The sequence below is a fragment of the Equus przewalskii genome, chromosome 30 (genome assembly GCF_037783145.1).
Source record: "Equus przewalskii isolate Varuska chromosome 30, EquPr2, whole genome shotgun sequence".
NCBI lineage: Eukaryota > Metazoa > Chordata > Mammalia > Perissodactyla > Equidae > Equus > Equus przewalskii.
The window spans coordinates 29713210-29728551 of record NC_091860.1 but is presented as its reverse complement, the minus strand read 5'-3'; the positions used below and the strand labels follow the sequence as shown (position 1 = coordinate 29728551).

The 15342-nt window shown below is 53.1% G+C and overlaps 1 protein-coding gene across 2 annotated transcripts in view; it reads left to right on the top strand.

Annotated features, from left to right (window-relative positions):
* The window catches only part of PFKP (phosphofructokinase, platelet), a 59868-nt gene extending 44946 nt beyond the window's left edge, over positions 1–14922 (top strand). Inside the window, exons 16-23 of one of the 2 annotated variants that reach the window (XM_070600973.1) lie at positions 404–556; positions 3904–4056; positions 7062–7226; positions 8458–8519; positions 8893–9004; positions 10029–10128; positions 14090–14192; positions 14507–14922. In XM_070600973.1, the coding sequence (XP_070457074.1) occupies positions 404–556; positions 3904–4056; positions 7062–7226; positions 8458–8519; positions 8893–9004; positions 10029–10128; positions 14090–14192; positions 14507–14654 (996 nt within the window). In that variant the 3' untranslated portion in view covers positions 14655–14922. The remainder of the gene's footprint in view (positions 1–403; positions 557–3903; positions 4057–7061; positions 7227–8457; positions 8520–8892; positions 9005–10028; positions 10129–14089; positions 14193–14506) is intronic. The other variant, XM_070600971.1, reaches the window with a different exon arrangement.
* The last annotated feature ends 420 nt before the right edge of the window (positions 14923–15342 follow it).

The window sequence follows — 15342 nt, the reverse complement described above, 5'->3', positions numbered from 1 at the left end:
TTGATGGGTGATGCGTAGGTCCACGCCCAGGATCCAAACCAGTGAACCCCAGGCTGCCGAAGTAGAGCGTGTGAACTTAACCCACTTGGCCACCAGGCCGGCCCCTATTTTTTTGATTACATATTAGACTGTAGACCTTAATTTTTTCAATTCAACCAAGATCAGTCCCATGATGATCTTTCAGTTTACTTTAAAGAAAATGTAAGAAGCCCAAAGAATCACTCTTGCCAATAAGAGTTAGCCTTGTTTCTCTAGGACGATGTCCCGTGGTGTCCTTTGTGCTCAGAGACCTACTGGTGCCTGTCTGTGATGCTAACGCGTTTCCATGTTGGTTTTTAGCAGCCCCTCGATGCCCCTCTGCTCCCCGCTTCCTCCCCCACAACTGCACACACTTGTCCGGCAGGCCTACTTGGGACTGCTGGAACTGTCAGCTGCCCGGGAGAAGCACGAAGAGTTCTGTGTCCCCATGGTCATGGTCCCCGCCACCGTCTCCAACAACGTGCCTGGCTCCGATTTCAGCATCGGTGCAGACACCGCCCTGAACACTATCACCGACGTAAGTCTGTGCGGCCAGCAAAGCAGGTGCCGCGGATGCTAACCCAGAGGGCGCCGGCCCGCTTTTATCTACCAGCGTGCTAGAGACTGGAGCGAGGCCCGGGGTCTGTCTGTCTTCAAAAAAGTATATGAGAAAGCCTGCCAGCAACCCCTGATCTGGCTCCCAGGGATTTTTGCTGCTCTTGTCTTGTGCTGCGGCCAGGATGCCATCTCGCTGCCCAGGCCCGTTGGGGAACAGCATCTGTGGCTCAGGTCCATGTGGATCGATCACAGTGTTTTGTGATTTGGATAACTGTTAAAATTATTATTTTTTTGGCTGAGCCAAATTGACTTGAAGCCTACAGCACCTTACTGTGATAAATCCTGGGTCTGACGGCCCTGCTTTGGTGTTTGATGGTAGAACCTGAACTAAATATTTTGTGGTTTTATTCGTGGACCTGAATCCGCTATTAGCATTCATCACACATGGCCGCGGCCAGGAGCATCCTCCTCCCCTTTGTAGACTGGGGATGCTAACTACACCTAAAATGGTGAGGATGCTATTTTAGGTTTTTTTGCCAAGAGCCAATAACAAAAACAGAAATACATCCTTATTATCGTATTTGTAAATCACGCCTGGGAAATCGCATATGAGTTTGAAGATCAGCAGCAGAACACAATTCTTTTGTTTTTTTAAAATTTGGTGTCTAAAATTTTTCGGTAAATTCTCAAGATTTTTTTCCTTGAGACCTAGGTCTCGTGAATGTTTCCTTCAGATTTTTTTCCATAGCCCGTGGCATCACGTCTGTTTCTAGCGCTGGTAAATAAAAGAAACGCTTTTAAAATAAAGTTCAAATGGTAAGTGATGCTTTGCACTTGTTTCTTGCTTTTGTGAGCCGCTTAAACTTTCCGAGGTTTCTTTGCTAAAAAGCCCTGCCCAGGGCCGCGTGTGTCCCCGCTGGAACGTCCTTGTCCTTGTGTGGTCACTAGCCTTGCTGGGCCGCTGCCCGGGCACCTGTGCTTCCGGCTCTCGCTGCTGTTGGCCTAACCGATCCTGATCGAGCTGTGAATTGAAAGGTCGCTGTCTGTCGCAGAATAAATTTTATCATCTTTCTTTTTTACTGCTCTTTTCCCTGCTGTAGCTGGGTTTTGAATCTGCTTCTGCTCAGCTTGCAGTAGAAGCGACTGGAAGTTCGTTTTGCCTAATTGTTACCTAATTAGATTCCCTCTCGGGGCTGGGGGGGGCGGGGTACCTTGAAGGTTGTCATTTGTGGGTCCTGGCCCAGGCTGCTGTTTCCCTCCTTGTGATATGCGTTATGCACTTTTAGGCATGAAGACAAGATTCTCCCACTTTATAATTCCAGGCTCCTCTGCTACCAAGAATTTTTTTTTTCCAGATTATAAAGATTGAAAACGCGTGATGTTAAAAACTTGGAAACCAAAATATCCAGGGCACACTCCACATTACTCATCCTGCTCCCCTTAGAGGGATTTTGAGATTTACTATATGATCTTTTAACTTGGGTTTTCTATTCCTTGGGGTTTCTCAAAGCCAGGTTACACAGCAAGAAGGTCCCCGCCTGCCACAGCGCCAGGCCCGCCCGCCCGGGGTACGCGGACAGGAGTGCCCTGAGGCTGTCAGCGGGCAGGCGGTCCCGGGGCTGTGGTTCTGGGTCTGGTTAGTGACCAGCGGTGCACTGGGCGGTCAGGATGACTGAGTGTGAGCTGCCATGGCTGCTCCTGGGTCTGCTCCGGCTGTCCTGCAGCTGTGGGGACCCGAGCTTGGGCAGGGCATGTTGAAGTCGGTTCCTTCCAGAGTTCTGTTGGTTAAAGCCGAGATGAAGTTGAATCTTTGTTAGAAGATTTGCATCTGGGGTGGAACTCGTCTGAGCTGGCCACGTAAGGGACAAGGGGTGCAGGCAGAAACCATGCTGGGTGGGAGCTGAGCCGATGGGACCTGGTGCTCTGTGTCCCTCCTGTCTGCTCCGGGGTCCAGGGAGCCCTCAGGGCTGCAGACCAGAGCAGGTGTAGCATCGGTTCCTGCGCCTCATTCAGCAGCTCAGGCCACCTGCAGGCCACAGTCTCACGTCCAGAGGCTGTCAGTATAGGAAGAGCATTCGGGGTACCATCTGCGGGCGTCTCGGTACCAACTGTTCCTTCTGTTCGGAGTTGGGTGGCTCTCACCTGGCGGCGATTTGGTCCCCCAGGGGACATCTGCAATGTCTAAGGACACTTGGTCATCGGAACTGGGCAGGGGGTGCCTTGGCATCTGGTGAGTGGAGGCCCGGATGCTGCAGGTCCCCCGTGGTGTCAGGACAGCCCCCACAGGGTGCTTCCCACATCCCTTGAAACAGATGGCAGTGATTTAAGATCCCAAAGTGATCGGAGGCCCCAAAGGCAGGGTCCATGCAGAGATGGAGAGGGGCTGGCTGGGGTGCAGAGGGCGATAGCCGAAGGACCAGGAGGCAGCTGAGTGACCACCTCACCTTCCTCCTGGTGGCTCCCTGGACTAACCACGGCAGGTCCCCCATCTACGCATCTCGGGCCGCAGGCCCCTAGGTCAGGGGCAACAGAGCACACATGCTCGGGGAGGCGTGGGGCCCACCTACCTTCAGTCGTGCACATTCTTGTGGCAGGACGCACCCTGGGCACGTAGGTGGGATGAATAAAGACCAGACGTGGGTCTGTTTGCACAAATGTGCCACCAGAAGCCTGGCTTTTTGGAGCTTGGTGGATCCGGGGATGGTGGACGGGTGTACCTGTGTCTGCTAATGACCTGTTCTGATTAACACTTAGGGGTAGAGAATCCAAACTCTGCCCCTATGCTTAATAACGCTCCTTTCTTCACATCGGAGCCAATTTCTCTTTGTGGGTCCAGAGCACGTTTGGGGCACAGCTCCTCGGTGCTGCCTTGTGTAAGCATCGCGAAGGGCCTGGCCAGGCTGGTCCTCCTGACTGAGAGTAGAGAGGCGGCCCAGTCCCCGGGCTGCACATCTCCCATCACTGACGCAGGTCATTGATGAAGCCTAGTGGGTGGGGCCCCAGCTCGGTGTACTGCTGAAAGTTACCGAGGAGGGGTCTTCCCACCTAATTTGCCTCCCTCACGTCTGAGATGGCAGGAAAGGACCGCTGTGCGTCCATACTAACCCTGATGCGGCCTCTGGCCCTGCTTTGCTGTGCACCTGCTTACGTCCCACCCATGCCCGGTGGGGGGCCCCTGGGAGGCCCGCACCCCATGCCCGCGCACTGTCAGGTGTCCTGCCCTGACTCCGTGCCAACCGGGAGCCCCCTCCGCCTGACCCGCACGGATGGAGCTGATCAGGCCCCCGCTGCGGGGCCGGCTAACCACCCCCAACGCCGCTGCTGCAGGCTTTCGAGAGCGCGCTCGCCATGGCAGATGCACGCAGCAACCACGAGGAGTTTTGCATCCCCGTTTGCGTCCTGCCTGCCACCATTAGCAACAATGTCCCGGGCACGGAGTGCAGCCTGGGTTCTGACACGGGCATGAACGCAATCGTGGAGGTGAGAGCCCCATCTCCTCGTTTCTGTCTCTTCTGCCCTGAGAGGACCGCCGGTCATGCTGAACACGCGTGGTCTTTCTCTTTCCCCTAAACAGAGACTGAAGGGAAACCATCTGGTCCTCCAGAATGAGCAGGCCAGTCTGGTACCACTCTTTTTTCCAGTTAGCGGGAGTTTATATCACACGTCCCACCCCGGGAGAGTTTTCCTAGCTGCTTCATCTGAGGGTGAGGCTGTCTGTATCCACTGACAGGGAGAGAGGTTCCCTCAGCGCCCTGGGTGCCGTGTCTGTTTCTATACCCCCTGTGCAAGAAGCCCTGATACCTCCCAGGCACTCTGAGGGGTTGTGTCTGCTGAGGCTGGCCGCCGGTGCCCAAGGTGCACAGCCAGATGTCTGCATAGCCACATGTGTGCATGGCCACATGTGTGCATGTGCACGTATATGTACATAGCCAGATGTGTGCATGGCCATGTGTGTGCATAGCCATGTGTACTAATGGCCAGGTATATGAATAGCCAGGTGTGTGCATGGCCAGGTGTGTGCATAGCCACATGTGTGCATAGCCAGGTGTGTGCATGGCCACATGTGTACATGGCCAGGTGTGTGCATAGCCAGGTGTGTGGGTGGCCACGTGTGTGGTCCATCAGAGGAGACAGCAGTCAGGAGGGCGTGCAGATGGGGTCAGGTGCCAGGTGTGTGTGACAGACAGTTCCAGGGAAGCGCAGCCCGTCCAGGCCTGGGGCATGTGCTTCCTGTGAAGCGGAGGTGCGTCGGGAGCTGAGGTGCGCTGTCCCCCAGGCTGTGTGCAGTGTGAACTCTCCCTGTCGGAGAGGTTCCTCCGCCCAGCTTGGCCCCGACCCTGGGAGCACCGTGGGGGACGGAGTGTCCGTCCGACTCCTTTCCCAGCTGACTGCGATGCAGGCAGAGGAGGGGAAGGCTTCTGCCAGGCTGCCGTCCCGATTCTGTCGCATCATAGCCTGACTCTGAGACCGTGGGTCCCTCTGGAGCGTCTTGCCCGTTTTCTCACTCAATTTGCTCTTGAGGGATGGGCTTGTCCTACCTGTTTAGAGGGTGATGGCCTCCGAGGGGCTCATTCCCAGGTTGGAAGCTCCCACGGGCCCAGCCCTTGGCCTCTTGGAGTCTGTTTCTCTGCACCTAAGATGGCCGTAGACAGAGCCATAAAAGTAGCCACTGGCTACTCAGTGCTGTGCAGGTCCTGCATTTCTCTTCACACCTCGGCCGTGTGCAGCCATCATCTCTCAGATGCTCACGCTTGCTTTGCCCCTCGACCCTGCATCTGGCACATTACCCCGGCTTCCAGCAGTCTGCACTTTGCGGGTGGGATCCCTCCAGCCCTCGCCAGCCCCTGCCTGGTCTGGCCACTCAAGTTTAGCAGACACCCAGCCTCTGGGGAATATCTCGGTTATGGGAGACTGACTGACAGGCAAGACCGTGGCCTCACATCCAAGTCCATGGGTTTTTTTCTATCTTAACAGTATTCCAAGCTCCACCTCCTCTTTTCACGTTCGACTTATTAAAGCAGCAGTGCGGCAAAATGTTAGGAGTATTGGAACTGTAACTTGACGGCTTTCCTCCGGGGGACGATTCCCAGAGATTTTTCTCAGAGAATCGTCTGTCTGCCGCTGGGGACACTGGCACAGTGGACGTGGCTGGGGGGGGGGGGGGGCCGGTCCAGCCAGGCAGCATCTCAGCTCTCCTCTGCTCCTTCCTCTCACCCTACAGTCAGAGAACTGGGGACAGGGTCGCACCCGGTGCTGTGCCTCTCACTTGTCAGTTCTGCCTTTAGTAACGAACGAGATGAGGCTGCGATGATTTGCTGGGTTTAGGAGACAGGGTCAAGCCTTCACACACAGCCTGGGGGATGCAGAGAGAGAATTTAGGAGTGGTATATTTGAGCCCCGAGCAGAGGCGGCCGTGCTGACAGCTCCCATTGTTGTGACCTTTGGTGGCTTACGGGTGACGGGGGCCTCGGCTCCACTGTCACATTCACTCGGGTTTCTTCATCTTTGTCACTCGGGCCAGTGCGCAGACATGCACGTGTCCAGCTCAGCTGTGCAGGAGAGCATCTTTGCCAGCAACGTTCTTCTGCCATGAAGTGATGAGGATGCCATCCTCTGAACTGGTGACACTAGTTCTCCACTTAGTGGAAAAGGATGCCCGTCACTGCAGCCCTGGGGGGCCTGGCGTGCCGCCCGCGTGCCCAGCCCTGTCCCTTCCACTCCGCTGATTACGTTTAGGCACCACGGGATAACCCAGGATCATCTCCCCACCTCAGCATCCTGGACTTAATTACCTTATAGGGGAACATTCCTGGCTTCCTGGGATTCGGACCTGGGTATCTTTGGGGGCCACTCTCTAGCCTGCCACGGACGTGTGAGGCCCTGGGGAGGCCTCGGGGATAGCCCATCCGGGAACTGGACATGGCTGGAGGGGGAGCGGGCGCTGGTGCCGGGAACCAGGGCGTCCATGTGAGGCTTTGGTGTTACTGAAGGTCTGAGCGAGGTGACAGCTGGATCAGAGTGTCTTAGAGACAGAGCCTGGTCGGAGGCTGGTGTTGTCTGAGAGGGAGGATGGCGGCGTGGAAGAGCCGTGGGGGGAGGGGCGGGCAGTTTTCTCTGTTGTTTTGGCCGCTAAGCTAGTGTCCTCCAGGAGGGCCGAGGGCAGACGTTTCCCTGGGAGACCTGCTGTCTGTGTCTGGACAGCTTCTGGGGCCTGTGTCCAGGAGCCACTGTCTGTCCCCCAGGAGAGGTGCTGGTGGAGTGAGCGGGTCTGCAGGCGCCTCCCACCCACCCAGGGTGCTGGCCAAGGGTGTGACAGGCCTGCCCTCTCACTGGGGCCTGTGACTGCACTGCCCAGGCCCACGGGGCCGGCATCTGGGCTGGAAGCCCGTGTCTGCCTGCTCAGGACCCATCGGGCCCTCAGTGCTGCCTGTCTCCATGCCGGCTGGGCCTGCGCTGGAGTGACTTGTGTCCTTCTCTGTGCCCAGACATGTGACCGCATCAAACAGTCGGCCAGCGGGACCAAGCGCCGCGTGTTCATCATCGAGACCATGGGGGGCTATTGCGGCTACCTGGCCAACATGGGGGGGCTTGCTGCAGGAGCCGACGCCGCCTACATTTTTGAGGAGCCCTTTGACATCCGAGACCTGCAGGTACGTGGGCACCACCAGGCCTCTGGGCACTCGGAATGCGCGCACTGCTGCCGCCCCGTCACACGGAGGGGCGTTTGTGTGGGGGGATGGCAAGGGCACTAACCATCGGCTCACTGAACCCGGGCCGTGGTGGGTGCGCTGGCCCCAGTGTCAGGACTCTGCCCCGCATGACAGTGCCAGCACCCAGGTCTCAGGGCACCTTCTGCTCGTGTCGCCCAAATGCATTAGATTTCTGTCTGTTACACGATTTCGCCTCCTGTTAGGTCACCGTATTCCATAGGTGGGTTGGAAACCGTCTAACAAGGACGTCTCGTGCCTTGTGGGCAGCTGATGGGGACGAACACACGGCCTCTCTTGGGCCTGGCGCTGTCCTGTGTGGCTGAGCGCAGGAAGTTTGCACGCTGGTGCACATCCTCCTGGGCTCTGAGCCTCCCGGGAGCAGCCTTTGTTGGAAACACTGGATTAACGAGGGGATGCGCGGCGCCCCGGGAGGTGGCTAGGCCCCGGGGGGACACAGCAGAGTGGGTTTCACTCAGGCAGTGTTGTGGGCATTGCTGACTGGAGAACAAGACTCGAGGGACCACAGGCCATGTCAGCAGCTGCGTGTCCACGGCTGCGTTAGGCTCGCTGTCCCTGTGGGCTGCTTTTATGTCTGAAGGTCGCAGGTGCCTCTTCTGCAGCAACTGGGGTCTCTTGCCACAGCTGTTGGACGGAGGGCTAGCGGGGTGCCTGCAGCGCTGGTCGGTGGCTCAGCCCCCTCTGTGGAGGAAGGGAGGCTGGGGCGTCCCCGAGACCCGGCAGCTGGGGGCTTGGGGTCGGGGCAGGCAGCTAGGCCTCCAGACATGTATCCTCAAAGCCCATCCAGGACAGACGTTAGCAAGTCATACACAACTAAGATAGAAAGAATGCAGGTAAACGTAACCTTGTTTTGGAAAATGTCTCTCCTGGAAGCTGCGAGTCCCACGGACCAACTGAGACGTCCAGTCGGGGAGCTGCGCCCCTCCACATGCGTCCTGTGTGACCATGTTCTGCTCTCCTTACTGTCACATTTGTCTCAACCTGATGTAGTCTTTGCCACCCTCACCTGCTGAGACATAAACCCTGGGGGCAGCTGCCCTGTCTGACGCCCTCGCTGCTCCTCCATTAGGCACCCAGATCACGAGGTACCCACACACAGTAGGCGCTTAATAGAAGTTTACTGTCGGACTGACTGACTGACACTCTCTTCCAGGCCAACGTGGAGCACCTGACGGAGAAGATGAAGACCACCATCCAGAGGGGACTGGTGCTCAGGTAACGGCACGCCTGTCTTCCTTCATGTGAGAAAGAGCCCACCCCTGACCCAAGCCCACTGGGCCGTCGTCTCTACCGCGGAGTCTCCCTCCAAACACGGAGGGAAGGACCTAGAGAAGTTGTGCCTTGTGTTAGAAACGTGTGTGCATTTGAGCACTTAAGGAGTCATTTTGTAACATCTGTTTTTGCTTTTTATTTTTTTAAGCTATCTCCACGTCATTTCTTTCATGACGCCCCTGACCTTTATAAAGAAAGAAGGAGATGTGTGGGGTGAGGGGTGGGAAGGGCTGATGGGCCAGCGTGGCGGGCGCCTGGGGCATCCCGTCTGCGGCTGCCGCCCCCCTCGACTCAGCCGCGCGCTCGCTCGTTGCAGGAACGAGAGCTGCAGCGAGAACTACACCACCGACTTCATCTACCAGCTCTACTCGGAAGAGGGCAAAGGCGTGTTCGACTGCAGGAAGAACGTGCTGGGCCACATGCAGCAGGTGGGCGGCGCCGCCACACGGCACAGGAGCCCTTGCTGGTGGCCTGTTTGTAGATGGATATCTTAATTTAGCTATTATTTTGGGGAAAAAAATGTGTATTCATAAGTAAATTCCAAAGTGATTAAAAACATCTCAATTAGCTTATGGTTCCGTTTAAAAGTCACCCTGAATATCACCAGCTCAGGGATCCTTTCTGTTTTCTGTGATATTTGGGTGGATGGGCATTTTTAGGAAAACTCTCAACTTTCGTATAAATAGTGACAGCAGTTAATTGGAAAAAAAACTTATTCACATTAAATACTTCACTCAATATTGTGGCTTAACCATTTAAATTGAAATAGACGATACTATGTGAGATTTTCATGAAATCGGAATGTTTTGGCAGGAATCTCGGGGTTTGCTCTGTGACCAGTAAGCGTGCCCCAGATGGCGGAGCTGGAGGTGGGCATGGAGCCCAGCGCCAGTCTCCTGGTTACGCGCCTCCTCTTCCCGTCACTACCTCCCACTCTGTGCATCTTCGGGAACCACCTAGGGCTTGTTAATCCATTTCAAAGGGTCCATGAACCCCTGAAATTAGATGATGGAAGGCTAGGCAGGGGTGTCTTTTGTGACAGCGAGCCCACAGCGTTGATCAGAGCTTCAAGGAAACCGTGCCCCCTCCCCATCCCAAAATAAGGTTAAGAAATCCTGATAGAAGATTCTAAAGTAGTGAAGCTGCTAGTCGACCGGTCCTGTTGACCAGCATCCTAGTGTTATGGGGCAGGCCCTGTGCTCGCCGACAGGCTGATCCAGCACAGGATTACGGGGTTGGTTTTGGTCCCACCTATACACAAGGAGATAGAAATATGCAAAAAAAAAAAAAAAACCAAAAACCAAAATCCATAACGAATTTGAGTCTCTTAAAAATATGATGTGAATTTTGTTAAAGAACAGTAATTTTATTTTCTATTTCATTTTCAAAAGTAAACAGCCAGGAAGGGACGGTTATGTAACTAACATCTCCTGTCACTCTGACCACCGACAGGGGGGAGCGCCTTCTCCCTTCGACAGAAACTTTGGAACCAAAATGTCTGCTAGAGCCATGCAATGGATCACCACGAAGCTGAAGGAGTCTCAGGGCAAAGGTACCAAGTGATTGTGGTGGTGGGGGCGGGGGCGGTGCTGAGACAGGGCTGGGCTCCTGGAGGAAGTCTGTGCTCTGGCAAGTGGGCGCTTGTTTCTCCTTTGCCGAAATGGAGCCTTGAGCTGCACGTGACAAGATGGTTCTGCTAGACTCTGCGGTCACTGTTTATGACCCTCAGGGTTATAATTAGGTGTAAGTGTAATTACTGTAACAAAGTGCTTTATTCCTGCCTATTAGTGAGGGAGGGCATTCCAGGGACTAGTGACTTGGTTCTTCTAATAGCCAGGCAATGGCTGCACACAGACGGGGCTCCATCAGCAAGACCTGGAGCTGTGATTCTTCTCCTGGTTTTCTTTCTTTGCCACATGGAATCCTCTGGACTTGCTTTTACTTAAGATACTTAAGGCTCACTCGTTGATTCACTCACCACTTCTCTTTTCAGAGCACAGATCAAGGATCCCTTGACCGTTGGGATGGGGAGGGATCCAGACTATGTCCTCCTGTAGCACCTGGTCTGTCCTTCCTGCGTTACACTTTGCTCCCTCCCCACCAGAAGGAACCTCACAATTTTGTGCTACTCATTTCCTCACTTCCTTCAGTCTTACCACCGGGTTGAACCTTCAAGGGCTCGGTAGCTTCTTCTGTAGTCTGTGTGAACGGAAGCCCGCAGTGTGTGTTTCCCTGTGACCTGCTTCTTTGACGGGGCGTTGGGTTTTTGAGAGCCACCATCTGATGTGCGTCCATGATTTGACGTCCCATCGCTGGAGCCGGCCAACCCTACCGCTCTGCTGACCCGACACCTGGTGTCCCGGGTCTTGCTGACATGCGCGATGCTGCAGTGCCTTGACCGGGGAGCAGGATGCTGGGTCATGGCGAATGCGCCGGCCCATCCAACTGGCCCCCCAACCACACGCTCAGCGCAGGGTGTGCGGGCTCCTGACTCCCGTCTGGGCGACACTTTGAACTGTTGCTGTTGGCTGGGCGTGAGGCATCTCATGCGGCTTTAAGAGGCTAAACTTGCTCAGTGGAGAGGGCCACGCCAGCTCCTTAACGCTTCCTCAAGGCTCTTGTTTCTTCTCTGAACTCTGCAAGTATCTTACCCATCTTTCTGTTGGCTGGTTATGTTTATCTTTCTAATTATGTAGTTTTTTGGTTTATATCATTTTATAGACTTAAACATATTTTGGTTATATTACTTTATAGGAATATTTTCTATTTTCTATTCTGCCAGTCACAATGTTGCATGTATCCCATCTCCCATTTGTGACATACATGATGTTTTCTGCAAGTTATCTTTTAATGAAGTGCTTTTTTTTTTTTTTTTGGTTAGGAAGATTGGCTCTGAGCTAACATCTGTTGCCAGTCTTCCTCTCTTTTGTATGTGGGATGCCATCTCAACATGGCTTGATGAGTGGTCTGTAGGTTTATGCCCAAGACCTGAACCCACGATCCCTGGGCCAGTGAAGCAGAGCATGCAAACTTAACCACTACGCCACCGGGCTGGCCCCTGAAGTGCTCTTAATTTTAATGTAGCCAGTTTACTAAGTTTTTCCTTTATGGTTTGAGCTTTCTGTCTTATGAAAACATTCTTCTTTTACCCATTTAGTTCTTTAATCCACTTGGCTTGATATGAAATTTAAGGCCTATTCCATTTTCTCCCATGTGGATAATCAATTATTTGGGTGTCATTTATTGAAAAATCCATTCTTCCCTCCCCTCTGCAGTCTGGTCTCCTTCATAGACCATCTATAAACTTATGGGACCATTTCTGGGCTATTTGGTTCATTTTTGGCATTCAGTGATCGATCCTTGCCAGTATTCCAGCTCCATAAACAATTCCTGGCCTCTGGTGGGCGAGTCATTCCACCTGGGCCACATGTGCTGTCAGGGAGACGACAGAATCATTGTCAAGGTCCACCAAAAATTCTGTTGGACTTTTTGGGGGAATTACATTTAACCACTAAATCATTTGCAGGAAGAACTGATGTTTTTAAAATACTGAATTTCTAAGTCATGGACATCGTATCTCCATCTATTTAGACCTTTTTTTTCTCTCTTATTAAAGCATTGTTTTGCCTAAAGATCATGCATATCTTTTATGGAACGTTATTCCTGACTTGATTTTTAAGAAAATATATTGCTGTAAATAGTATTAAACTTTTTTCTTATTGCTGGTCTATGTATAGAAACAATTTCTATAAACTGGTTTTGCAGTCAGCAACTTTGTACAGGCAGTCTCATTCTAGTATTTGTAGATTCGTTTTGTTTGGCTCTTTACATCCACGTTCTTGTCACTGTCTGTATACGACCTTCCATTTTTCCCTTGGTAACTTTGTGGGTGTGTATGACTCCAGAGCAGTCCTGACAAGGGCAGTGACAGCAGGACTCCTGGCTTGGGCTCGACCTTAATGGGAGGAGAGGATGTTTTCAATGCTTCAGGACGAAGAGTTCTTATTCATATGTAATGCAAGTCTGTCTGCCTGCAACTTCATATTTGCGGTGGGTCTTTGATAGACACACTGATACTCCGGTAGGTACCTGGTACTTTGTTCATTAGGTCCTTTTTCAAACGTGAAAGGATGCTACACATTTCTTACATCGAGTCAGACAGTCATTGAAGTTCCTTTAACTGACTCCTCGTGTGAAGCCCACCTGCCCTCCTGGAGCACGCCGCTCCCCCCATCCTTGCCCCCAGGCCCTGTGCGTTGTTCTTGGCCTCACTGTGTGGGCTTTTTGCCTCCACCATTGCTGGCTCATCTTGCCCCTCCTGGGCGTGGGGCCAGGCTTGTTCCAGCTGTCGAGTAAGTCGGGGGGCTCCCCTCGGAAAGAACGTGCATGATGGGAGTTTAGTTTTGATTTTGGGATGTTTGATGAAACTGCCGGTGACATCTCGTCACAGCCTCCCACTTCCTTGTAGGGAGAGCTGATTGCGGGCTGTCTTTATGTTAGAGAACTGCTTCAATCAGTTTTGTCAGCGATATTTTCTAGGAAATTTTCAATTCATCTAAATTTTCAGAAACTTCAGCATGAAAATTTTTTAAAACATCCTCTTTTCTTTTTGCTGTGTGTGCCATTTCTCGTCCCACTCATTCCAGAGCTTGGTCATCTGTGCTAATGTCTTTATTTCTGCCCCTCAGTTTTCTCGATCAATCACATCAGATCTGTGTGTGTGTTTATTAGCTTTACTTCCAATGTCTGACTTACAGAAGCGGCGCTGTAAATAGATTCAGCCTAATGTTAGTCTTCGAAGAACTGATCTTGGCTTGATTGTTTCTAAGTTTGTTTTCTACATTAATTTCTGCTTTTATATTTCTTGTCTTTTGGGTTTCTTCTTTTCTCAATTCATCTAACGATGCTCATCTCACTACCTTCCAGCCTCTCCTTATGTGCATTCACGAGCATACGTTTCTTATTAATATTTAACTGCAGTCTGTCTGCAATCTAAGCCAATTTTCCTATTCCTGTATCAGTGAGAGATTTACTCACCAGCAACCGCAGGAAAGCTCCTTCCCCAGGGTCCTCGCTCCCTGAGCGTCTCCCGTGAAGCGGTCAGCCGCCCTGTGAGTGCAGTGAGGGAGGCCCCGTCACGACCCAGGCCGGCGCCCTTCGCTGCCTCTCCTCTCTCATCCTGAAGGGGACTCGTGGGTGCCTAAGCGACGCCCCGAGAGAAAGCAGCCTGCCCCCGGGGAAGACGCCCATCCTGAGGTCCCGGGGCTGAAGGGCACCGATCCCTAGATGTTCTCTGCCCTCGCTGTCAGGATTCCCAGGAGTCGTGAGCATCCCCGGCTTCCGGCCAGCCAGGCTGCGGCTTCCCAGTTCTTCATCCTCCACAGGATGCTGCTTCCCCTGCCGCCGGGGAACCTGCTCTCCTCCCTCCCCTTTCCCTCCTCCATTGGCCATTTTATCTGCCCCGTCAACGTGACGGATTATTCATTCTTAGATCACTTTTCTGTCTTTTACAGGAAGGAGATTTGTAAGTGATGATTCCATCTGTGTGCTGGGAATAAGCAAAAGAAACCTTGTTTTCCGACCTGTGGCAGAGCTCAAGAAGGAAACGGACTTCGAGTAAGTAAAGGAAACATCGCGAGTCGGAACCCTAGTGCCAGTAGAAGGAATGATGACAGGGGTCCCAGATGACAGAGCAGCTACTGTCAATCACTCGTTATCATAAGTCACTCCTTTAAGTATTTTAAGGAAGCCAAGTTAGAAAATACAAGACCTTTAGAAAAGGGTGGAGTTTTTAGAAATAGAGCTGTTTCATTTGACCTACGAGAACTGCTTTGTCACCAGACTTTCCTCAGTGACTCCACGACCCCTCTGGTCGGGGCCGCCCTGCTGGCGCCTGGCGTGGCGCTCACGTTGCTTCCTCCTGTCCGCAGGCACAGGATTCCTAAAGAGCAGTGGTGGCTGAAGCTGCGGCCTCTCATGAAGATCCTGGCCAAGTACAAGGCCAGCTTCGAGGTGTCCGACTCGGAAGAGCTGGAGCACGTGCACCACCGCGGCCACGAGGAGCCGGCCGCCATCTAGACGCCAGCGGCCTGCGCCCTCGGTAGTGACGCTGCGACTCCGTGTGCCGCCCGTTTTTGTAACGTTTAAGTTATTTATCAGCACTTTATGCGAGTATTGTTGACCGAGTGTTGTTGATATCAGTACCTGTCACAGGGCACCCTCCTCTTGTACCTTCCTCCCCGTCGGACCCTGAGGGTCCAGCGTGAGCTGTTGGCTGGACCTCATGCTGTCTCCCGCTTTAACATGTGCCTGTCTGGTGGAATAAAACGTTTGGCTAAAACCTCAACCATGGTCCTAAGTTTCTTTTATTCTTTTTTTTTTTTTTTTTATTGAGGAAGATTAGCCCTGAGCTAACATCTGCCAGTCCTCCTCTTTTTGCTGAGGAAGGCTGGCCCTGAGCTAACATCTGTGCCCATCTTCCTCTACTTTATACGTGGGATGCCTACCACAGCATGGTTTGTCAAGTGGTGCCATGTCCACACCCAGGATCTGAACTGGCGAACTCTGGGCTGCCAAAGCGGAACGTGTGCACTTAACCACAGTGCCACTGGGCCAGCCCCTTCTTTTATGCCTTTAAGGAGGAGTTTAAAACCTCAGGATCTGTGGGCAGCTGCAGAGGGTCCCTCGGCAGCTCTGCGGGCAGGTGCTGGCAAGCTATCTTTCCAGAAATCAGTGAACTAGGCCTCACGCAAGTACAAAGCCGTCA